The sequence below is a fragment of the Myiozetetes cayanensis genome, unplaced genomic scaffold (genome assembly GCF_022539395.1).
Source record: "Myiozetetes cayanensis isolate MyiCay16 unplaced genomic scaffold, myiCay2020 scf9, whole genome shotgun sequence".
NCBI classification, from domain to species: Eukaryota; Metazoa; Chordata; class Aves; order Passeriformes; family Tyrannidae; genus Myiozetetes; species Myiozetetes cayanensis.
This window is the reverse complement of record NW_026088185.1, coordinates 4,401,044-4,425,625: the sequence shown is the minus strand read 5'-3', so window position 1 is coordinate 4,425,625 and position 24,582 is coordinate 4,401,044. Positions and strand designations below refer to the sequence as shown.

Sequence of the window (24,582 nt, the reverse complement as noted above, 5' to 3'; positions counted from 1 at the left end):
GGTGAAATGCAAAGACACTGAAGTTCTGATCCTTCAAATCACTGAGATTTGATTCCCATTAAAATTTAACACAGTTCAACAAACTGAAGGATTTTACAAATCTGTTTCCAATGGGGCTCAGTTAAAGCCATCCAGGAAGTTTTTTTGGTAGAAAGGGAAAGTGACCACCTCACATTTCCTGGATCCCAGGATGTCAGTGTGGCTACTGAACCATCACATTTGCTCTGATCTTGATTGTTCCGTTGTCTTTAGTGTTGATAAAACCAAACATTAAAAAAATCTATGTATTTATTGAAGGTATAGGGCAAATACCCAACAAGCTGCAGTATCTTCAAATGTAGTTGCATTTATAGCATTTTGGCTGTGGGCTCAGAGCATTTCTATTATACCTTCATATGGGATCCTTTTTCTTGCAGCCAAACTCCCCTACAGGGAGACAGAAATTCCTGTGAGCAGAACTTCCCTCCCCAACACTGGAACAGGACGATCAGGCAGAATGGATTGCTGGCATACAGGTATGGCAGGTAAATGTACTACTGAGCAGCTTGTCCAGTTCAAAAACTCACTCCTACCTTCAGAAGAGCCTCAAACTGTGTGTCCTCGTGGACTGGTAACTGCGTTGGGATGTCACACTCATTCTGCCCGTGCACAACAAGGGTTTTTGTGCCTAAAGGAAGAAAGGGAGTTGAGTTCTCCCTGGCCTCTTTAATTAACTCAATTTCAGGAGGCTGCCCATGGAGGAAAAGTGATAGGTAAAATTCATTCCTGGGCAGGCAGACAGACCATGCCAGTCCTGTCTGGAATGTATTAGGCAGTGTTAGCATAGTCTCACACTTCCACAGTTAATCAGAAATTGATCTGTTCTTAAAGGATGAGCTGGCTTTAGCAGCAACTGTCACTCTGAGGGAGGAACAAACCTGAAAGGTCAAATCTGTTTTTCTTGCCTGATTTGTGATGGCCAAAGTCTGAATGGTACAGTGTTACAGTGATTGTCCTGACAGCCTTTCACAGCCCAACTGGCACGAAGCTCTGGGTTGAAAACACTGTTCTAATTCACTTTCTGTTTACTTCTTTTAGAGTTTTTAAAGTGGCTTTCTGAATCTCAAGGAATTAGCACTAGAATTTACTGACTGAATACTCAGCTCAAGGAAAACTGACTTACAATATGCAGCCATTTTTAACGGGCCTTTTACTGATCCAGTTCTGGTGGATCTCCTTTTTGTTAGAGTGGGTCATGAACTTGGAAGTGAAGGAGATTCAAAGACCTCTACCTGGCATCGAGGCAGTCACTAGCAGCTTCACTTCACATTGCTCCTTCTTCATAGTCTGTTTCAGGTCCTTGAAGAAGAGTCCTTCAACATAACCCACCACTTCCCAAAGGAAGGTAAGTGTGGCAGAAATGGCATCCATGCCCCACTCACAGGGAGTCCGTACAAAGTACATGATCAGTCCTACCTGCATGCAGTAAGTAAGAGGAATAACAGGTTGTACATACTCTTTTAACTGTGCAGAGCATTGTATAAACACAGAATAAGAATATTGTTCTACCTTTCTTCACTCAGAGGGTTAAACTTATTAAACATATCCTGAAAGTTTGTGCTAAAGAGCAATCTGCCTGTACTGTTCTTTCTTTTTCTAGGGAGGGTGCATGTTGGGGGCAAAAAGCACTCTTGCAGCACAGCCTTAAAAGCCATGGTAGATGAGGAAAAGGGAGAACCTCTGCAGTAAGAGACCTCCTATGCTTTCTGCTCTGGTGTGCTGCCATGTAGACACCTCAGAAACAACAGAAGGCTCCCTGGAGTGGCATACATTTTGTCTGCTTCATCTCTTAACTGCAGCAAATGCACTGTCCACAATCTCAAAAGAAGCTGCTAGGTTTGCTTCAGCAGGACTCTCTAAGAGCAACACACTTCCTGAATGAAAATTAAGTGAAATAATTAAAGGTTTCTGGGATCCTTCTATTCGTCAACAACTCACTGTCTGTTCATAAAAATCCAGGACAAATTGCTTAAGGGGTTTAATTACACATTACAGATTCTTTTTCCTCTCCCCAGAAGGACTGAAAGGCTGGTGTAAGCCTGGTGACTTGCACCCACAGCAAGAAGCAGATATGAGCTATATGGGAAAGCTTAAGTGCATTTATTTCCTTGCAGATTGTGACATTAACTTTTTAGCACACACGCAGGCAGAGGAGAGATTCTGGGCTGCACAGGGGACCCACAAGCTGCTCACCAAGTAGTTAAAGAGGATATGAGATGTCTGGGCAGGAAAGTCTCCAATGTTCAGCAAGAGCTTCCTTAACATATACATCAGCTCATCCTGGAAGAAAAGAAAATTTTGTTTCTTTTCATCAAAAAAGGAGAACGGATTTCTCCCTTTCGTCCTTTCTGGTTTTGTTTCTTCCCATTTTTCCATACTCTGTCTCTCAGGGCATGAATTAGAATTACATGACTGGTCCCATATATTGCAAAATAAGGCTCAGTACTTCCTGCTGGCAATTTGTATTGACTGTAGCATTCTGATTCTGCACTCCTCTCCCTGTGATAATCCCTCTGATGATGATCTGTGGAATCCAGTTCAGCTCAATAGCTGTGACTGCTGAGTAGGAGGTGTGGGCAGAATCAAACTGCCCTTCCTTCAGAGGTTGCCAGTCTTAACTGTAGATTAATCCATTTCCTGTGATGGTAAGGGGTTGTAGAGGGGACAGAATCTCATTGTCAGCTAGGGACAGGTAGATGGTACTGTAAACATCTTCTATGGCCCTCGTCCTCATCCACAGCAGATTTGAGCTATGGGCATGGATATGCATAGGAAAACCCATGCCAATGATACATCTGGTGATAGCTTCCAAGGAAACACACCTGTTCCCTGTGTTCTGTACTGATGGTACAGAACCTGTGAAGAGACAGCAAAACAGCAGACCATGATAACTCAGAGGCCTCTGAGGCTAAACAGTGCACAGCTTCCTTCTTAAAAGTTCTTACCAACCATCCCCTTTGCCCGAGATACCCCATCCCTGGAAGTGAGTAAAGCCAGGTTGGATAGGGCTTGGAGCAACCTGGTGTAGTAGGTTCAGGGAACCTACTGGCAGGGGGCTTGGAACAAGTTGATCTTTAAGGTCCCTTCCAACCCAAACCATTCTGTGAAACAAAGGTGATCCTCTGAACTTAAATAAAAGGTTTGCAGATTACAGCTGAGAAGTCTCAGGAATGGCGAGGCCACTGAAACCTGCTTGCTCAAAGAACCAAAGGGCCTGACCTTTCTCAGGTTTAATATTCATTCTGTAGTCATTTCTTAGGTGGTGGCTTGAAAGATGAGGGCAGTGATATTACTGACATCATACACCAAGTGTGCAGTTGAGGAAGTGATAGGGAGAATCTTGCTGCCTTCCATCCACTCAGAACCTGTATGACTTTTATCTACAAAGCTTAACCATGCACCATTAGAGAAGTGGTCTAATAAAACAGGGAGAGACAAGGCCACACCCACCTTTTAGGGAAAGCCAAAAAGAGTGGCGTGGGTGGAGTCAATATTTAGTTGGACAAAAGGGTTGTGCTTCACTAAGCACCTGTTCAAAGCTTGGCTTAAAGCAAGTCAGATTCTTAGTGGTGATAAATCAGCTGTGTCCCATTTACATCCGTGGACAAAGAATGAGGCCAAATGATGACATGCTACTTTATAATAGCAAATGTTCTTCTCTAGTGATGCCCACAGATTGGTTCTGCTTGCAATTGTGCTCCCCTGCCCTAAGCAATTCTTACAGCCCCTGGGGAGAGGAAGAACATACCTGTCGATTGCTGATCGTGAGCTTCTCAAGGAAATGGCGCAGAACTGTAGAGGGGTCTTCAATTAAGCAGTTCCACAGGACCTGCTGAGCTACAGCACTTACTGTGAGAGAGAAAGGAAACAAGGTCAGAACCACCTCCCTTGGAAAAGCCTTGAACTGGTACACTTAGATGCAAATGTTCCTAATCTTCTGCCACAGTTGCCATGTTTTGTACTGAAACACGCAGGAGCCTCTTTGATGCACCAGGATTCCTGGTCAATGGTTCAGTCACCTCAGTAATAATAATCTAATCAGGTCTAATATTTGAACCTTCCCTAACTCCTGAAACAACAGGACGCACTTCACCCCTGTAGTCAATGAATAATAAAGAAATAACTATTTGGTTTCATAACTCCAGATGGATAAAATCCAGCAACTGAAAAACAAATTCATGTACTCTTTTGTTCATGCATATAATTTTTATGGTGATTTTTTAAGTGATTTTATCTGGCATTGGTGAACAGTATTAGATAGTTAGCAGGGAACTGTGTTGATGATCAATTCCCAGAAGTGCTGTTAATGGCAATCCTGTGAAGCTTAACAACAGAGAATTATCTGTTATTTTTTTTCAATATGTGGCTCCCAATCACAAAATGACACATGCATTATTTAGGTGGCTGAGTGCCCCCACCAAAACTGAATAGAAAATTTAACAGAAAGTTAAATGCACAATTAGCTGACATGATGAGTGATGAGAAAGGAAGGAAGGGCAACAGTCCATCTGTAAACATTTGAGAGAAACAAATACAGAAAAATGCACTATTAATTTACAAATGCATCCCAGACCATAGCCAATATATTCAAGCTGTGTATAGGTGGCTTTCCATTTGTCATAGAACAAAGAAAGGCTTGTGTGAAAAGACCTCTGGATGTCTGTAGTCCAAGCCCTTCTTGCAGCAGAACTGTCATCATGGCTTTGACTAGCCAGGCTCGATAACCCCTCGGTATGGAGAATCAACAGAAACTGTACTGTGCTCCTGGTTATGAAGTTCTTTCCTAACTTCTAACCTGAACTTCCCAAGCTGTAACCTCTAAGTTAGTGTTCCTCTAACTTTTTGTTTCCTTTGCATCACACCAAATAAGCCCAGCTTCTCTAGTCACTCCTCACAGAACACCTATATTACACCTCTTACCATCCTGGTATCCCCCTCACTAAACCATTTTCAGCTTCTGAATATTTTTCTTGAATTGGGGGCCCCAAAAGATGAAAAACCCCTCAAAGCCAAACGCAAATCATGGAGGAAAAAAAAGGAGACACCTTACAAAATCACACTTCTGTTGTAAATCTACTTTCAAATAGCTTTCAAAGAGGTTCTGCCACACTTCTCCCTTGAAGTTTAATCTAAGTCAGTACCAGCTACTCCATCCTCCCGGACTTCTCCATCTTCCATCAAGTGGACAATGGGGAGCACTGCTGCACAGATGCATGCTGGAAACACAGCCTGAGGTGGTTGGGGCACATGATGATTTGGGGTGTGTTCAGTAGTGTGTTCTTCATCTGGAGCAATAAGAAGAGTAGAAGGGGAGTTAGTGGTACTATCCAGGCAGGTTATATAAACATTTATGTTAGGGGCTGTACAAACAGTTCAAAATTACAGGCTGTCTGATCACTGTGCAAGCACAACAGGTTTACTGCTATCTCCAAGAAGAAACTGAACCTCCAGCCCACTTCTTCATCAAGAATTTTCATTGTAAATATAGAATTTTTCAATTTACAGTTCTTTTCTTGTGGGCAACCAGTTCTTTCTGATGAAATGCCTTTTCATTACCATTTTTCAGCTAGAGGGTTCACTGTGGCACTACTCTCCAAACTGAACATGAGAGGTAAGGAAAGACAATGTGACAGCAGCAGTGAATAAAGTAATGCAGGGCAGTAATTTATTATAAAGTGGCTCAAGCTTGGAAACGAATTTGGCAACAGGAAATGCCACAGCTTTATGGGTCAACAGGAAAGGCTTCCAGTGAATGAAATCCTAGAAGAAAATACTCCAAAGTGAAGTCAGCTCACCTTCTGCACTGACTGCAGACCGCACGGACCAGACAGAGCCACGGCGGAAGGAGTAGTTCCTGTGAGATGTACTGGAGGTGCAGGAAGGACTCACAGAGAGACGGCGGGAGGCCAGGTTGGCAACTTCTTCTACTGACAAAGAGAATAGGAAATGTCAGTCCAGATCCAACTCACAGACTTGAGGAGACTTTCTGAAGCACAGCACTTACAACCAAATCAAATCACTGAGAATTCAAGTCAGGTAACACTCAAGAGGCACAACTTCACATCTACAAAGATCAGTCAGATAATTTGTTCATGCTTTGGAAACCATTGTTCTGTAAGAGTGTTCGGTGCTTTGGTGCATCACACTGTAACTGAATCAGCTCTATACTTCTTTTCATCCACTCCCTGTTAACCATCAAGATTGCTTAGTTGTTTCTGAGAACTGGGATTTCTACTCACAGACTTCTTTTGTATGCTTAGATCTGAACATCACTGAACTCACCTAATGGCACATATGTTGGAATGCCTTCAATGAAGTCTGTGTGCTCTGTTAGACTGGACCAGTAAAAATCCTCACCCAAAGACTAAGCTTTTCATGACTCATGCCATGTAACTTTGGCTGTCTGAAAGTTTGGTACTGAGGTTGATCTGGTACTCTGGGCTTCCCTGCTAGTCACCATAAAGATAGAGAACTCCAGGGGCAATTCAGCATATCCTAAGATACTGCCAAAGTATCTCTCACCCTTTAATTCTTTAAGAGTTAAAGTTAGGAAGGACGTATTTCATTTCTAGTGTTGCGTATTCTCATTCTGTTAAATCCCACATGATACTGGGAGCTTTGAGATGCTACATTCTGGCAAGTTCCACAAAAGATGGGTGGCTTCATCACACAGTGAGCACTCAATATGTCCAAGGTTCTCTGTTCTTCTTGCACTAATTTTTAAATACACTTTTTCCCAATGATTTGGACTCTTCAGTAAGTGGATGCAGTTGTGACCTCTCCAGTACTAACAATCAGTGTTTCTGGACACCACCCCCCGAGCGGCGCTGTGTTGGAGAGAAGTGCTCTCAGGTTCCTGGCAGCCAGTTCCTGGCCCCAGAGCACACCTTCTTCTTCCTGCTCTGAGCTGGGCGTGCAGGATGGCTCGTAGCAGGCCTCCTGAGTGATGGGGATGGCAGTGATGAGACTGGCTTCCCGGCCCAGGCGCTTCTTCTCTTCCTCCTGCTGCAGATTCTTCAGGATGTGCTCTGCTCGCTGATGGGAACGCGACACAGCTCGGGCTGAAAATGACTTCTGTTGGGAAGAAAAGAAAGAAACACAGCCTGAAGCTGTTAGTGAAGATGCACACACCCTGATTTTCTAACAGAGATCTCTGACATTTAACAATTCAGCTTCTAAATACAAATTAGACTAGTGCCAGCTGAACAGATTCAGCAGTAGACTCTTCTTGAAAATATGTCTACAATGGTCTGTCAGGGAGTTCTGCTGAACCAAATTTCTCTTGGAGAAAGAACAGCTGTGTGCTCCTAAGATCTGAGTTACTGTCTGTCACAGGGATAAGAGGTGCACTACAGTACCTCAGTGAACAAAGAGAAAAGCCTTATGACCATGCAGAAAATTCTGTGTACACTACACAGACTATACTAGATTTTTTTTCCAGATGGGAAAGCCAATCTCAGAGTTTGGTCCACATCTTTTGGCTTCACTTCCCCAGTCCTGCTACAGAGAAAAAACAGTGCTTACTTTTATGATGTCTGCTTACCGACTGATCTTCATTGATAGGATCTTGCACACTCCCACTGCACTGAGGGACCCACGGAGGATCAAACATTGGCACAGATGGCATACCCAGCACGGGAGAAGGCAGAGTGAAGTTTATGCTTGGAGGAGGGATCTAAATAAAAACAAGAAAGACGTTTTGTTAAAGCAGACTATTACTCTCAGTGCTGTTAATTAAACATGAGCACAAGTACTCAAGACATTAATTGACTCTGCAAATTTTTCCCACCTCCATATCTCACTGGACCATAACACCATGTATGACATACATTTCTTCCTCTGATATTATACTTTCCTCATTTTATACAGGAGTTCTACACATCACCTCCCCCACTAGTGAGACTTACACAGCCATTTTTTTTCTCTAAGCAGTTTCAGGCAATTTCATAGCAGTGTGTCATTACATATCTATCCCACATGGCAAGCTGTAAATGGTCACCATTGTGCTTCCTGTGCCTTATTTACCTTAAAGATCTGCTGTGCTCCCTCTTCCATCCTTGGCCACACTTGATATCTAAACCTCCAGAGAGTGTGAAATTTGAGAATGGCATTCAGTCTTTGCACTGTTTCCGGGTGATGAAATTCGGACATCAGCATGTCAGAAACGGCCTCTGGCACTTTCACAGCACACAGCAGGAACATGGCAGCTGCAGGGACAGAATATCTGATCATCTGGTTTTCTTAATAACGTGTTTATTTGTCAAGGAGAAATCGCAGCTCTACAAATCCCCACCGAAACAAACCCAATCTTGACTCCAAAAATGAGATCACTGGTCTAGCAGGCCTAGAGAAAACCGTGCAGCTTCATCAAACCAAGCATGTGTGATTCCACCTTTTGGACCCACAAAGCACGACACGTGAAGCTTGTAAATTCTTCTGGAAAACCTGTTTTTAAAACAAAATACGCCTTTGGTCTTCTCACTAAAAATTTCACTCATGACTGGTTTAAAAGCATCTCTGTGCTGACAGGAGGCAACCTGAATGCTGCAGGAAAACAGGGCTGCTCTCTGACTGCCCAGGTCCTGCCTTGCATTGCTCCCAGTGCTGCCATAACTTGGTGGTGACCTTCCAGTTTCACCAGCTCGGAGAACTTTCTGTTCTCTGGTCTTTCCAGTGTAATTAGGCCAAGTCTTAGTAGCACTGATGTAAAAGTGTGAGTTTATGCTGAAGCAACCAAGAAACAGAGCCCTGGGAGAGGTCAGCAGATGGTGCTGTGGTACATTAACACGGGGGTTCTTTTTATCTCGCTGCTTTCAAGTTATGCTTGGGCTGAAATAATTCTCTACTAAAAAAGGCTACGACAGACCCTCAAGTTGATTTTAATCCTCCATTCAGGAACAGGAGAAAGATGTATGTCAGAGGTTGTTTTGGAAGAGCAGCATCCCCATTCCCTGTCAGCCATGAAAATTTTTTATTAGAATCATAGAATCACTGGGTTTAAAAGGACCTCTTCATTTTGCTCCTTTTTTCTTCCTGTCTGCACAACTGGCCTGGGAAAGGCAAAGGGGAAGGGGAGAGCACAGGGAAGAACTGTGGGCTGAAGAAGTGCACTGGTGGAGTAGATGGAAAATGAGAGAAGCCTGGAGAACATGAGATGTGTAGTCAAAAAACGGACTTCAGGGCAGAATTCACTGTCAGCTGAGGGACTGTGAACTGGATTGAAATGTGATGAAAAGGGGAGCGATGTCTGAGGAGCACTTCAAAACTCTTGCAGCTTTTGATAAAAATGCCTGTATTTAATTTTCAGTGTAAGAACACCTGGGATGGTCCCCTTAGGTGCACAGATCTGTGGAAGGAGGCAAAATTTAAGCCATTTCCTTGCATACTGGGGGAGGATAAAGGCAGAATTTGAAAGTTACAGGAAATCGGCATACAAACAAATTTGATTAATTAAATTTGTGCTTTAAGTAAACTGTGTATTGTGTGTGAGGGATGTTCACAGTTTCTAAGACTGCAACTCATTATTTCTCAACATCTGCCATTTGCACACACTGATTATGGGTGTTTGGACAGAACAATAAGACTAGAAAAGACCTCCTGGGTCACATCATCTAATCCCCTTCACAAACTCCTAAACCAAAGGGCATTTGCTTTCTTTTCTGGTGGTGAGAAGTATTCTGTTTTCAAGGTGAAAGAGGTCCTAAAAAGTTAATTCTCATCTTTATGCTATCATGGCTTAAATATGCTTTCTCCCTGTCTGGTCTGCTGTGGTCATGGAAAGGAACAGTATTGATTAAATAAATATCCTCACTATATGGACTCTTTATTCTTCCTGCTGTCCTAGCAGCCTTTCATTGCACCTGCCCCATGTAGATGTCTTTCTTCAGTGACTAGAATCATACATGGAAGTGCTGTGTTCTAGGTAATTGTACATTTTGCCTTACAGCAGCATTAATACTCTTGAACCTCTAATGAAATACCTCTTCTGACACAATCTGACTGTGTTTATTGTTCCACAGCTGATTGTTTGGTCAGTCCTTTTCTGGCCAAGGGATATATTCTGAAAGTAGTAAATTTCCATGGGAAAAGATCCAAGCTCACGAGAGAAAAATTCTTATTACTACTTTGCAACAACATAACCTTACACTTTATAGTAATAAATTTCATCCCTGGTGCAAGACCCCAAGTCTTGAGCTAAGAGCTCACCAAAGGAGTTTTACTTTAAAAATATACAAGGCTCCAAAAATTTGCCTGCTGAATTTTTAGAAGAGCCCTCGGTTCTTTTAACACCTTAAGAGAGAGTGCATAGGAGAAAAGCTGCACACATTTTCTCAGAGGGTACTTCTGGCAGTAAACTTTAGGAAATAAGAGTACTTGACAAAAGTTTAAAGGGTAACATTCAACCAAAATAAAGCATTCCACCAAGCATTGACTTAGCACATGCTATCACATACAACTTCAAAAATCCAGCAAAATCTAGCCTATCTGGGCCCAAGTTACCCAAAAAAGAGAGAGAAAAAAATAGAAAATTATAGCTACCACCAGAGTCCTGTGAGAGTCCAACACCCACATGGAAGGGTTTGAACATGTGGAGACCATGTGCTTGGTTTTATCTGCTCCATCTCCCTGTGGCCACCCCTCCCAGGTGGCACTTCCAGCCCACTGGCTACTCTGGGGCTCTGGAGCGGGGTGAGGGGTGGTGCTCCAACTGTGTCAGCCGACCTGAGGCTGGGCTAGGGGCTCCACGGGGGTGGTGTGGGTGTGCTGCCAGGCTGCCTTTGACTGACAGCAGCTCTGGGGGGGCCCAGTAGAGTAGCAGGGGCTGAGGTACTCCTGTACCTGTTACCTCACCTTAGTGAAATTCAACCTATCCCTTCCCCACCACACACACACACACACACACAAACACTAGAGTTGGTCCAAGCTAATAATTATTACAGGAACCCAGTGTCTCACGTTTCTTTTTCAAGGTAACACTCTTACAGGTATATGATGTCCCAATCATCTCCTGTCTTAAAGATGCCTCTCAACTATGCATCATCAGCAAACATCATCTGCACAATTCAAAACCCAGTGGAAAAGGAAAATTTAGATAAGTACTGTACCATTAGACTACTTACTGAGCAATGCTGCTGTCTCCATGCAACGTAAGAATTTTCCTTTCAGCACAGCAGAGGAGATATGATGGGTCCACTCTCATTCCCTGTCTCAGTTCTCGTATCTGCCCTGAACTGATACTAACAATTTCCATCAGGAAGCATACAGAATACTTTAGTAAACTCTGGACAGATTGAATCACTGTGTTTCCTCTGCCTAGAAACCCAGATGCTGAATGCAGATGCTGATTTTGATGCTTTCTAAAGATCCACCACAACCAGGTGTTCAGAGAGATTGCCCTCCTGGTCCTTCCGGCCATCTCTTTTGTCCAGAGCACAAAATCACATGAAGGCCAATGAAAACCAAAACAGACCTCAGGAAACCCTGGTGGCATCCAGATTGCTCCAGTGCAAAGCTGCCTTGCAAGGTCCTGTGATCTGCTGCAAGCTGTGCAGCCAGGGCAGCCATCCTAAATGGTTTTGTTCTCTTACCTGCTGCTCCAGCCATGTGCTCATCCACACTGAGCAGGAGCTCCCATGCTGCTGGCTGGATGTCCCCATACATCTCTTCTGTGAGAATAGGGGCTGCCTTGATTAGCAGTGACAAAGGTGCAGGGGAGAGGCTCATCACCTGCAACAAACAGAACCATGCCTTAGGGCTGAACTGTGCAAACCATCCACAGGGAACAACACAGGCAGGAATTTTACCCTGGTTTTGGTCTGTAGATTATCCACCAATTACCTCTAAGTTCAGCCATTTCAGATAATGCTCCATAAAAGAACATTCCTTTTGGCTACACTGAAAGAGCAATGTTTGCAGCCTAGTTCATAGAGCCTTTTGTTTGTCCCTCACATCACCAAAATTCCAATAAAGGGAACAAAAGGAAAGCCAAACTTTCGCAATTCACCACTGTCTGGTGCACAAACAGTGCTACAGATCCATAAAAACCTGTTGCTTCTTCAGGGACACTGAACAAGTAAGAGCAAAGGAAACTATTGCTGTAAATGGACAGTTTGTATTTAAACACAATTGTGGATTTTCTACATTTTTTAAAATATTTATTTTTTCTATACCCAGCTTTGATGCACATGCCCCTGTGGAAAGACAGAGATGCAGACTCTGATTTAATGAAGTTAAATGTTTAAAGGATTCTTTGACCATGTTACCTTAAGAGGCTTAAATTTAGCCTTTCTCAGATGGGGAAAACACGTATCAGAACTGACTGATATTCAGGAACAGGTCTTCTCATGGGCTGGGAGATCTATATATATTTTCCCTATTGTTGCAGTCTAACCTGACATCTAAGTATCAGCTTACCTAACTATCATATGGCCTAGTCAGTACCTGGTGCCTGATGTATTTTAGCATTCCAGAGTCCTTCTTCCCTTCCAAGTTGATATCAATCACCCTCTTTTTTAGAGAAGGAGTTCTCAAGCACGACTTGTCTGAGCACTGGAAGGAAACAAAAAGAAAGTGGAGTTCACATTTAGATTTCCCAAAATGTGGAAAAGGAGATCAGGTACAGGAGGAATTTCCGTACACCGAAAGCCATCTGGTGCCAGAGCTGCAGCACAAAGCCCTCTTCTTTGCTGGCAACAGACCTAGTATCCCTGAGACAACATATCCAAAATTCTTCTCTTTTTAACAATGTTTTCGCAATAAAAAGTTAAGGCAGAAGCCAGTAAATCAAATGAAGAATGTGAATGTTGTCTGTGTAATCTTCACAGGTAGCACACACATGTATTTTAGTTAAGCAGGTTAGAGGCAAACAGTCTAAACTTCCCCTGCAAAATATTACCAATGGAAGTGTTTAGTGTGCATAACAATGATTCCTCTCATAGAATCACTGAGGTTGAAAATGACCTCTAAATCATCGAGTCCTACCATTAACTCAGAACTGCCAATCCCCCCACTAAACCAGGTCCCTCAGGGCCACATCTATGTGTCTGTTAACTACCAGAATGGCAACTCCACTACTTCCCTGGGCAGCCTGTTCCACTGCTTGACAACCCTTTTGGAGAAGAAATGTTTTCTAATATCCAACTTAAGCATCCCCTGGTGCAACTTGAGGCCATTTCTTCTCATCCTGTCACTTGTCACCTGGAAGAAGAGGCCGATGCCCACCTCACTACAACCTCCTGTCAGGGAGTGGTAGAGAATGAGGTCTCCCCTGAGCCTCCTTTTCTCCAGGCTGAGCCCCCCAGCTCCCTCAGCCACTCCTCATCAGACTTGTGCTCCCAACCCTTCTCCAGCTCCATTGCCCTTCTCTGAACATGCTCCAGCACCTCCATGTCTTCATGGTAGGGAGGATTATCAAAATAAAAAATTATCAATTGCTCTCCCGCAAGGAGGTCTGTACAAACAGTGCATGTGTTGGTAGGAAACCCTACTGTCTCCCAAACTATTTTTTTGCTTGCTTAAAGGCTTTGATGATTTCATGGATGATGAAATGTGTATCTCTATCTTGCTATTCAAAGCTGGAGATGAAACAGCACACAGTGTTCTTTTGCTATCTTCCATGAACACTGCCAGCTGCTCCTCCCCAGCATGCCTTCTGTAGAGGAAAGGACTGTGTCTTTTTAAATAACTAAGTGGTACATTACTTTTCTATGCCAGAGGAAATATATGAGGGTTCCAGTTTTCAGGAAAGCAGAAACATTAGCTGCTGTTTCACCTGCTCTGTGCTTTCTTCCATACAGACACCCTTCCATTTTCTAATTTGTCAGGAAATAAGCAATCTGCTAATTGATGAGGAAACCTTATGAATTTGTCTCCTCCTTCCAGGGATGACAGTCTCCTCCAACTGAAACCTTCATGAGAATTTCATGATTCTTTTGTTTTCAGTGTTACTGCAAAGTAGTTGAATGACTCTGCCATTGCAAGTATTCAGAATGACTGCAGTTTGCCTGCTGTGGTTAAACTGTTGACATGATGAAGTTGGTGCTTGAGTGGGCACTTTCCTGAAAGCAGAAATGTATTTCCACTGCAGTTAGAGGCGCCACTTACATGGCTAAAAAGGCATAATGGTTCCTGCTGAACTGGTCATTAAAAGTGCATCACTAAAGAGACTCTAACATTAAAGACCAATGCATACAATTCTTGGAACAACCCTGAAACCTCAGATCTAAAAGAGATTACATGAGATGTTAGCAAGAATTTCAAGAGTGATTCTTACTAACAGATGACAAAAGGCATAAAAAAAAAAAAAGACTGGACTCCACGGGATGATAAGTAGAGGTTATAAAAGAACATTAAATTAAAGTCAGGTGTTAAAGCTTTTAAACTACCTCATCAACAACTAAGATTCTCTCCAATCAATACAGATTACATTCCTTCCATAATGTTAAATGACTTAATAGCTGGGGTTTTTTTTACAGTAAAGCTATGTTTAGCAGGGGCTGTGTTAATTTTTTCATGAAACAACAGTATGAATACATTAGGCAGTCTTTGAAGGTAATTATGACCTGCCCAGAGAAAGCCCAAAACATTCTACTTTTCCCCCTTACTCACTTCCTTTTGTTTTTTGCCTCTTGCCACATTGTTCAGCGTGGTGTTTTCTCGCAGAGAGTCCACTGTGTCTCCGTACAGGAGTTTGATGGCCCGGACGAGGCGAGCACAGGAGCGGCTGTGATGGAGGTAGCAGTGTGGGTGGCAGTAGTCGATGTGGGTACATATGAAACTTTGCTGGTTGCATAATAGGATCATAACCTGGAAATTAAGAGAGCATAGTTATCTCCAGAAAAGGGAGTTACAAAGACAGGCATGGGGACGGTCAAGCTAACTTTTCCACAGCCTAGCTGGAGAGGCATGAAGCTCAACACATTTGTTTAAAAAGTTACGTGTGTCTGTGCAGAGCTCCATGCTTACATGGGGTTGGCAAACTAGCTAGGCATGGCTGAAGAAACATTAGCGTTAACAAAGTTAGCAGAGCTGCTGCAGACGTGTATGTCTGGCTGGGGGCGAGATAAAGGCTGAGGAAAATAGCACTCTCTCAGTTTGCAGAAAAGCTGTTGTATCACCACTCCAAGATGAGGGCTCGGACTGGAAACTGTCAACTAGTTAATTGTCATAGAGGAGCAGCAGCTCTTCATGGTACACCACTCTTCATGTTACACACAAACACAGCCTCTTAGCAGCACCCTGAGGAAAACACACAGGCATCCCCAAGCCATTTACACTGTAGGTCCTAACTGGCCTTTATGGATCCTTCTCTTCATCCCACAACCTAGTTCAGAAATACCCAGAACTGCCAGAAAGAATCTGTCCCACCTTTTCCATCCACTTACGGTCTGTGCAGCTGTAGTCTGCTGGCTCTCTCAAGTAAGGCTGCCACATCATTCTCACTCAACCTTAAAATATTTAGGTTTCTAAAAAGTCAGGAGCTAAATTTAAAACAAATCTGTGTTATGTATGTTGGATTCTTTGTGTTTGCCTGCCTGTTCTGGCCTCATATTATTTTGGGGTCAGTCAGGAATAACTCAACATCAATGTACATATGGTGTAAGTCTAATCAGCATTGCATAGCCTCTAGCCAGCCTGAGTGGCTGACATAGAGTGAGGACACCACACTCCAGGCATTCAAGTTTCCTGCCCAGACACCAGCTTCCAAAGAAGACAACTATCAAGAACTGCTTCTGACATCAAAGCCTGTTCTTGCCCTCACCCCATAGGAATGGGGGCCAGCTGTCTTTCCCAAAGGTAACTTGGAAGTCAAAAGGTGTCTGTCCTCACACACCTGTGCAGGACACAATCAGTCTGTGCACAGCCAGTCCATCCAAAGACAATTAATCTGTGGACAGTGAGTCAATCAAAGGCATGTGCACAAGGACACACTGACTGTACTACTCCATCACAGTGTGTCATGAGGCAAAGGAGGTAGATGTGTACAGTCCTTGGATACGAGCGGATTGAACGGTGTAGACTTGCACAACTGACTTTTGGCAAGTCCAAATCGTGGATACAGAGATTGCCAGAATGGATGTCTTGGACCCTGTGTGACCAAACCACATCTGCACTGTTGTATTCCCTGTCTGTTGGATGGAGTCAGAACTGTACAAAGCCCTGTTGGGTTAGACAAGTAGCTTCTAAAATGCCACTTCCCAGAAACCAGGAGCCCAGCTCACACTGTAGTGCATTCTGCTGCTCTCCCTGAACTACCCACTACTAGCCATGCTGAAGATAAGGTATTGAGCTAATGGGTTTTTCATCTGAGGGAGCATGGTTGTTCCTGAACACCTAGAGAGAAAGTCCCTTTTCCCTTAAAAATTAAATAAATGAAATAGACAGAGGGAGCAAGATAGAATCTTTCTGGGTTTAGTCCATTTTAGAAATGGCAAACATTTCCAAAGCTCGCACCTTACTTACACTTTAGATCCTTGATGATGCATGGAGAAAGCACAGACTGTGATCTGGGTACTGCCAGCCAGCACAAAGGTTTTCCTACTGAAAATGCCATCCTTGAGATCACTACGAGTGACTTGTACTCACATGCAGCCACGACATATTCCGATGATAGTTCTCCTCCAAGCCTGTGTTGCTCAGCACCTCGGGTTCAATGCTGGGCTCGCTTGCGCTCCAAGGGCTCCCTTCTTCAAAAGAAAAATACCCAAAAGGTGGTTGTTTTTATTGCTCCCTATGTGCTTTAAGAGTAGGGGCAGCACTTGTAAGCCAGGCCAGCCTTGTGGGAACAGACCAATCCTTGTATTGTGCTGGCTCGACACTTACAAGAACCATTTGGACTTGGCTCACAGGCCATCCCTGTCAGGAGCAAACATTGCTCCCTCCCCAATTCTTTTTTTAATGGAAGGAGAAAGGATAATCAAAAACCATCAGAAACAAATTCTTTGCACCATTCAGATGCTGCAAATGGTTGGTTTAGTGATCTGCATTGACTGGGCTCTGTGGTTAAAAACGTAAACAAAAATCCAACCAGAAGTGGCATCCAACTGGAAATGCCAATGGGCAAAGTCCCTCCTAATTGCCCGTGGGAACTGCTAATGTCATGGGGATGAAAGGGGAAAAAAATCCTGATTATAGCACTCTAGTTCTGAAGAAGTCAGACAAAGGAGAGATTTCTTTGGGAACTGCACTGATCCCTGTATTTCCTCTAGCCACTTCATACCCTATGGACCTCCTATAAAACTATCATTAATGCTGTTAAGTGTTGGCTGGAAATGAATTCTGGTTTATCCTTTCTTTCTCCTCTTTAAGTGAACTGTGACTTGCCAAAGTCTACAGAACAAGCAATCCCATTCTCCATGTTCACCTACTGAAGCATCTTCTGGGTAACATAAAAATGACCATTAAGCTTGGGAGGTTATTTCAGCAGTTTTTGGTTAATACCCCTAGCAGAGGGAGCCCCTTTAGTTCAACTGTGACGGAGGTTTCTCACGGCAGGATGCACGTTTGGTTTCCATAAGATAAATTTATGGAGATCTTTTTAAGACTGAGGAAGGCAGCTGTAAACTGTAAAAACTGTATATGCCAATATGTAGAAATATAGTATGTAGCATGTAGATGTTACGTTCTACATATAGGAATATATATTTTACATGTCATATGACATGCCTATGGCATCATATCTGACATAAAATATGAAGTGCATGTCCATACATATATATATATATATAAAATATATATATATTTAGCCAATCTGTTGTTCATGTAATCATTGTATCATATGATTTAGGGGTGTGTCTGTGCATATATACACAGGCACATGCTTCCCTAAAAACGGCAAGTGTTTGGTTGGCAGGCACCAGCATTCCAAGAGTTCATGCTCTAATGCAGAGCGCTGAATTGACAAACTGTGCATGGAGCTGATGCTGCACCCAGGATTTGAGCAATGTTCCTCCCAGGCCCTAGTCCAGGAAGTCCCTGAAGAGTTCTCTACATTTTTCCTAGCCTGCTGGGGTGGGGGTCTCTTGCCATTTCTAGCTCTGCTGCAATCACATCAAGAGTTTAGGTCCTGCCTATTGTCCCCTCCCTTTCCACCCACTCATCTAAGTTACCTATATCAGTGACAGTGTCCCTGCTGTGGGACAGCTGCAGCTCCTCATTCTCAGACTCTGAGTCCTGCCGTGATAACTTGGTGCTCTTTAGGCTGCCGGCCCGGCGAATGCTGGAAAGGGAACCCCCCTTCTTCACCCGGAAACTGCGGGTTCCTTTAATCTGGAGCAAGCGGGAGCCTCCTATCCTGATCTTCCTGCTGGGAACTGTATTAAAAGAATAAAAGAGGACTTTTTTCCCCTTAATTTTTCCCCATTTAAAAGAGAAAGAGATCCTGGCCCTCCCCTCCCTCCCAACCCTTTGCTGCCAGCCTGTATTGCAGCATCTTTTCTTCTACCAGGGAATGTGGGGCCAGAGGCTTCCTCCAAAGCCACCGCCAATGCAGCTCTGTCAATCAGGCAGTAAAGATGCTTTACAGAAATGTGTTCAGCACCTCATTTCCTGGACATCTCGTACGTCACCTTTGGCCTTGTCTGTATTTGGAATTAGCCCTCATTCAACCACCAGCAAGTAGAGTCATCTGCTCTAACAGAAACCCAAAACGTGGACAAGGAAAACCTTCAATTCACACAAATTTGAATCAGTTCCTGCCAGGAAACAGGATCCAGTGGGTGTGAATGGCAGTTTTCTTTGCCAGCCCTTGGGGTTTACATTAGTGCAGGATCACCTCTTGCTAGGAATAGATGGCTGAATCCCAAGCATGAACAAGGCACCACGGACAAACCTACTTTACCATGGGCCTAAGTTGTGTAAATGTCACTGAGCTCTGCAGTGGGATCAACTATTTATTCATACAGCATGTGTGACTGCAGAAGGGTAGTCTGCTTCATGAGGTTAGCATGGAAAACTTCTTTGAAGTCAGATTTGCATAAGTCCATGTCTCTGCATGTTACTCTTCATCATTAGAATGCTTTAGAGGAAATGGGAGCACGTAGATCCTCTCCTTCAAACAAATCAGCAGCTTTCAGGCATTAACAACATCCATTGACACTCTGCATTTTTGATGAGCACAGACATGAAATGGTTCAATGTTCAAAGCACCAACCGCTTGCACTTTCATTCTCCTCAGTTCAAAGGCAGTACATAGCAATATGTCAGTCCAAATGTTGCAACACTCAGTCATTTTACTGCAGATCTAATCCGACAAGGCACGTGTGATCAATTACCTTTTTGTGTGTGGTTGGGAATGAACAAGATACAGCTCTTTGGATACCATGGGTAAGCAAAATATTTAAATAGAATTATATTTTGGCTTCAGGACAAATCAAACACACCTTTACTCCTGAGAATGCCCCTAATTTCTCCAAAACCAATTCCCACTCCCATATCCAGTGGCAAACGTCCTGGCTGAAGACAGCTGGATACGTTTTCAGAGCTCAGTCCTCATGAATCAGGTGGGTAAATCACTGTTGAGTGACCAGAGAATCTCCCTCCAAGTGACCATGCTGAGTTCCTCAGCAATCACTACTGCTTGAATCATGTTCCGATCCTCCTCCTGAAAACCAAACTCCTTAAGCGCTCACAACTGCATTTTGTGAAGTCTGCAGAATCCCATTTTGGCACCCAAAGATTACATACAATCCTCTGAGAGCCTTTATCTACCTAGCTGTATTGTCTGTATTTCAAACCTACCTGAAGCAGATTCTACACAGTAAACTCGTAGCTTTTGGATAGCTGCTAAGCCATGCCTGGGGGGAGCAATGAGAGCAAAGTTTTTAACACTCCGGAAAAAAAAAAAAAAAATGGAATGAAACAGATTAGTACTCATCAACGAGGTTGAGATAAAGAAACCTGTCACTGCAGGCAAGAAAAGTTTAGTAACATTCACACAATAACATTTTCCTATCTAGGAAAGTGCAGATTACGAAAGATGCCTCTGCATCTATTGCGTTTGGCTCAGGTGGATCCCCAGAAGAATATGCTGTGGCCAAAGAAAAGAACACAATTATTGTCAATTTTAAACTATAACATTATCTTGCACTTATTTAGCTTCTAAACTGTTGGAATTACATTTTTGCTAGAGTATATTGGTATAGTAGGATTCAGCCTTCCTACCATAGTCAGTTTTCCCATGTCTACAATGCAGTCAAGAGGCAGCTTTAGTAAAGGAAAACTACATGACAGCTTAGGGAAAAGGGAAAGTGGGAAAAGAGCCCAATTAAAATTGCAGGAAAATGTAGTCTAATGGAGGCCAGGATAAAGAAAGTTAATAATATATTTGCCAAAATAACTCAATTCTGCATTATGCCTGCAGCATAGTAATATGTGCAGGAAAAGCTAAGTCAGCATTGTCTCTGAGAAAAATGGGATAGTTAGAGACTGGCCACCAGCATTTTCCAGCAGGACTGCACGCTTGAAGGCATTCTCCCACTCAGGTAAGATCCCAGTGGATGGGACTGCTCCCTGAAAAGCTTAAAAGTGGTTTCAAGTAGTTGTCATAACTATTTTCAAAACAAACCCAACCCCAAACCCAAGCTTTTCCTCGTCTAATCCCACTCATCTTACACTATCAGACACACCATAAGGCTGTGTGCTTTTCTGGGCTGCCAGTATGCCAAGGATACACAAAATGAGGTTATCCAGCTCACCTTTCTTAGGTGGGTACCTAGCTGGAAGTAACTGTCCCCCTGACACACAATCTTGGAGAAAGTTTTATACCGTGCAAGTCTTGGAAGCATTTCTATTATTTTCTCGAGTAATTGTGACAGAGTCATAGCTGAAGACAACACAAACTTTATCCAAAGCCCCCTGAAGTCAATAAAAACTCTTCTGAATCATTAACAGACATTACAGTTCCTAGAGGAAAACCAGCCACAGACTCCACCGTTTTCAAACAATCATCAAATGTTTATCCTTTCCCAATGATCATCAAAATTATCATTCAAACACCTGCACCTTTAAATGGCTATTATGAGACAGAATGTAAACAGTTCTAGAAAAATTGTTAGAGGGGAGAATCATTTACAGGTCTGGCAGTTTAGTGTCTAATTGCAAATACACAGGATGACTGTATATTGTATTGCAACACTTGTACCATCAGATAGTATGTGAGTTTTGCATGAGATGGCTCAAAAATGGAAACGATCTGCTATTCTCAGCAAACACAGTGAGCTTGAGGTTTGCTTGTACAGTATACATATGTTGGTAACATCAATCTGCTAGCCATCAAAAGCCACACAGGTGTGTATTTTTCATGTGGTAGCAAAGAATTCAAGAGATCAAGTGATCAGCCACTAATTCTGTGAGATGCCATGACTTCCAAACTGGTACAGATTTCCATAGAAATGGAATACAGATTTCTGATATTCCCTCCTATCTGTGCTTTCCCCAAAATGAAAAACTGTAATCAGAACAAAAAACAAACAAGAACACTTTATTTTTAAAGTGAACCAAATAGTGATACTTCTCTCAGCATCCCAGTGAGAGATGGTTTCAGACAAGGAATGCTCCATTTTAGCAATCTTGCAATGCTGTCAATTGGTTTCAGTCATAGCACTGTTTAATAAAATTTAACATCTTTGCTTCTCACATTCACTATATTGGACCCTGAAGGCCAGAAGCGTCTCAGAAATTATTCAAAGCCATGTGACTCCATGGCTGCCTGCTTTTTAACACAGTCTATGCAAATGAAAACATAAAATCAAGCGCCACTTCACAAGCCCTGAGAACACAGAAGCCTTATTGTGCTGACAAACCTTTTTTCTCCTCGAAGCCAGCCTCAGATTTGAGGGTGTGGCTGCTGCTGTGCAGTGAATCCTTTGAATCTTCGTTTTCATCCAGAACCCCAGCAAAGCTGATCTTTCTTTCATACCTATGCCGGTCCATCTCAGGGTCCAGACGCAGCCTGCAGCTCTCCAGATCCTGTAGCAGAACGTAAACCACACAGATGTGCCAGCAATAGGAGCCCCCATGCTTTCAACTGCAACTAGAGAAGCTTCAGGAGAACTGCTTCAAATGGGAATTTATTTCTATCAGAGACTGAAACAGCTCATGATTTACACATTTTAAGATCACCAAAAGACTTTTGCAAACTGAAAAGCAGCAGCTGCTCATCCCTTCCCACCTCTCCCCCCCCACCCCAGTACTGCTAAAGGATCAGGTAAGTGGGTGCTGTTGTCCAGCTATCCTGGGTGCAGATGCCTGCCTGAGGAAGGGAAGAGGCTGAGAGGAGGCAAGTCCTGCAAGGCGGGAAAATCCCTTTTATCGTGCCAGTGTCCTCCCTTTACGTGAACTCTGCATATCCAGCCTGGCTACACATCTCAAATGCTGGACCATGATCGATGCTGGTACAACAGGCAGCTGCAGCTGTCTTTGGAGTTACCTTTACGCTCTAATGACTGCTATGTTGCTATGGATAATACTGCTATAGATGCCTTAATATTGCTGCATTTAATAGTGCTACATTGCTATGCTTTAATATTGCTGTATTGCTACAGATGCTCTAATACTGCTGTATGGCTATAGATGGTAACATCCAAAATGGACCTTTGAAACAAATTTTTTCTAAAATAAACCCCACATATAAACACCGATTATTCAGTGTCATTTCACTCTCATCCACCCCAAGGGATTCAATAATAAGAACTTGAGTTACCCTCCCCTTTCTGGGGTGGGTCACAGCACACACTGATTCAGCTGCTCTTTGGGCTTCCAGCAGGCTAATAGACTCTTGCATAATGTGACATTAAGGTTTCTTCCACCTATGCATCACAGGTTAATTCCTCCTCCCTTTCTCCCATATACAAGTCTGAAAAGCTATTAATCAGTTGCATTTTTATCTGACATAAAAGCACAAATTTCTATTGACCTTCATTATCCAAAATATTCTTAGTACCAAGCCTAACTACTTAAACTGAGATGACTTCTAAACCCTGGTGTAATACAGTCATTTATTATGTGGTAAAAATATCAACAAAGTGTTTAAGGAGGACTTCTGTTGAATTTATTGCTTTCTAAAACTGCCCTTCTTGCATACTTGGGAGCTGAGCCACTTCCTTGTAGGTCACCCACAGTCTTTGAAATGAATTTCAGAACCTAATTACAATAATGCCCAGCTAAATCAGCCTGTCAAGCACAACTGTCATCAGCAAAATTTGTTCTGTCATTAACATAAACCATAATAATAATCAAATCCTTCATATTCACTTGGAAATTTAACTTCTCATTCTTTCTTTACAATTTTTATCCTGCTTTCCTATAGAAATTTGTCTTAAAAGACAAAACCATGTCTGCCATTCAATTCTTACCTCATTCCATGCTAACCACCTCTGAAGCTGATGGTCACCTTCAACACAATTTGTCAAAAGATAACTGCATGCCTGTGTATTTTGTAAAACAACAGGCTAAAGGCAATGCTAAATCACAGGACTCGACTGTGAGAAAATCCACACAAAAATGAACCACTGGAAATCAGGTTTCAGGGGTTCTGCTATTCACAACATTAGCTGTCACCTAATCAGCCATTAGATTACTGTTTATGCCAGGATTTGATTGTGCTTCAGTCTCATGAAGATTTATCTCTTTCCTTTTTTCCCCCAGTCCCCTCAATTCTGCTGTCTAACCCAAACCAAAAATCTGCAGCTTTTAAGCTCCAGCAAATTCTCTGTAAACCATTCTGCTCCCTTCTCCTAACTGCCCTGTTCAGATCTCTTGACAACTGGCTCTCCTAATCAGCTGTTTAGCACGTGAGCTGTCCCCTGTTGCAGTCCATCTCAGGTGCCCCACACTCAGCTTCTCAACCCCTTGGCTGCCCTCATCTCCATTTTGAAACTCGAACTTCCAGCACATGTTGTACTGCCACAGTCTTATCTTCTTAATCAACCATCTGATGTGCCCTGCCCTGTGTCTTTCTATTCACCACACAACAGCTCCTTTCTCCCTGCAGAAATCCACTCCAGTTTTCACTCCACGCTTTCTCTCCACAGAACCCAGAGAACTTCTGTGGGCACTGCCTTCTTCAGTGTGCATGGTTCACGTACCATGAGAGGCTCGGTCCGCGGCCTGGGCATGTAGGGAAAGGTCTCTCGAAGGAAAGTAGTTATCTCCAGGAGAAGCTGGCAGGCTGCCATTTTCAGTGCAAAAGGACAACAACATTTGGTAGGATTCACAGTGCCTAGGAAACAACAGTTCTATCATGAGCAAGGAGTTTATACAAGATGTGGAACCAAGAGGTGATGGACATTGTCACACATGGTGCACAACGCAAGCTGCACTGAAGAAGAGGAAAACCCAGACTTCTGTCTATGCTGCTTTGCCTACACTGAAAGAAACACAGTCAAACGAATATCAATCCATGTATTTACCAGCACATACAATAGTACTAATACATGATATATGATATTTTATTGTGTTGTATTGCATTATGTTACATTACATTATATTATATGGCAGTAACTCTGTGATTTACCATGGTATATATTAGATTATATTATGTTCAAG

At 43.0% G+C, this 24,582-nt stretch overlaps 1 protein-coding gene across 15 annotated transcripts in view; it reads right to left on the bottom strand.

Moving 5' to 3' along the window:
* The window catches only part of UNC80 (unc-80 homolog, NALCN channel complex subunit), a 120,939-nt gene that overhangs the window by 42,918 nt on the left and 53,439 nt on the right, over positions 1–24,582 (bottom strand). For 10 of the 15 annotated variants that reach the window (XM_050339282.1, XM_050339276.1, XM_050339278.1 and 7 more), the window contains 16 exons: positions 24,123–24,256; positions 21,840–22,005; positions 18,147–18,350; positions 16,624–16,724; positions 14,647–14,844; positions 12,481–12,588; positions 11,628–11,766; positions 8,065–8,246; positions 7,583–7,714; positions 6,927–7,113; positions 5,835–5,966; positions 5,181–5,324; positions 3,788–3,888; positions 2,233–2,319; positions 1,272–1,455; positions 573–667 (listed from right to left, as the gene is read on the bottom strand). In XM_050339282.1, coding sequence (XP_050195239.1) covers positions 573–667; positions 1,272–1,455; positions 2,233–2,319; positions 3,788–3,888; positions 5,181–5,324; positions 5,835–5,966; positions 6,927–7,113; positions 7,583–7,714; positions 8,065–8,246; positions 11,628–11,766; positions 12,481–12,588; positions 14,647–14,844; positions 16,624–16,724; positions 18,147–18,350; positions 21,840–22,005; positions 24,123–24,256 — 2,294 coding nt within the window. The remainder of the gene's footprint in view (positions 1–572; positions 668–1,271; positions 1,456–2,232; positions 2,320–3,787; positions 3,889–5,180; positions 5,325–5,834; positions 5,967–6,926; positions 7,114–7,582; positions 7,715–8,064; positions 8,247–11,627; positions 11,767–12,480; positions 12,589–14,646; positions 14,845–16,623; positions 16,725–18,146; positions 18,351–21,839; positions 22,006–24,122; positions 24,257–24,582) is intronic. The other 5 variants (XM_050339287.1, XM_050339288.1, XM_050339289.1 and 2 more) reach the window with 2 other exon arrangements.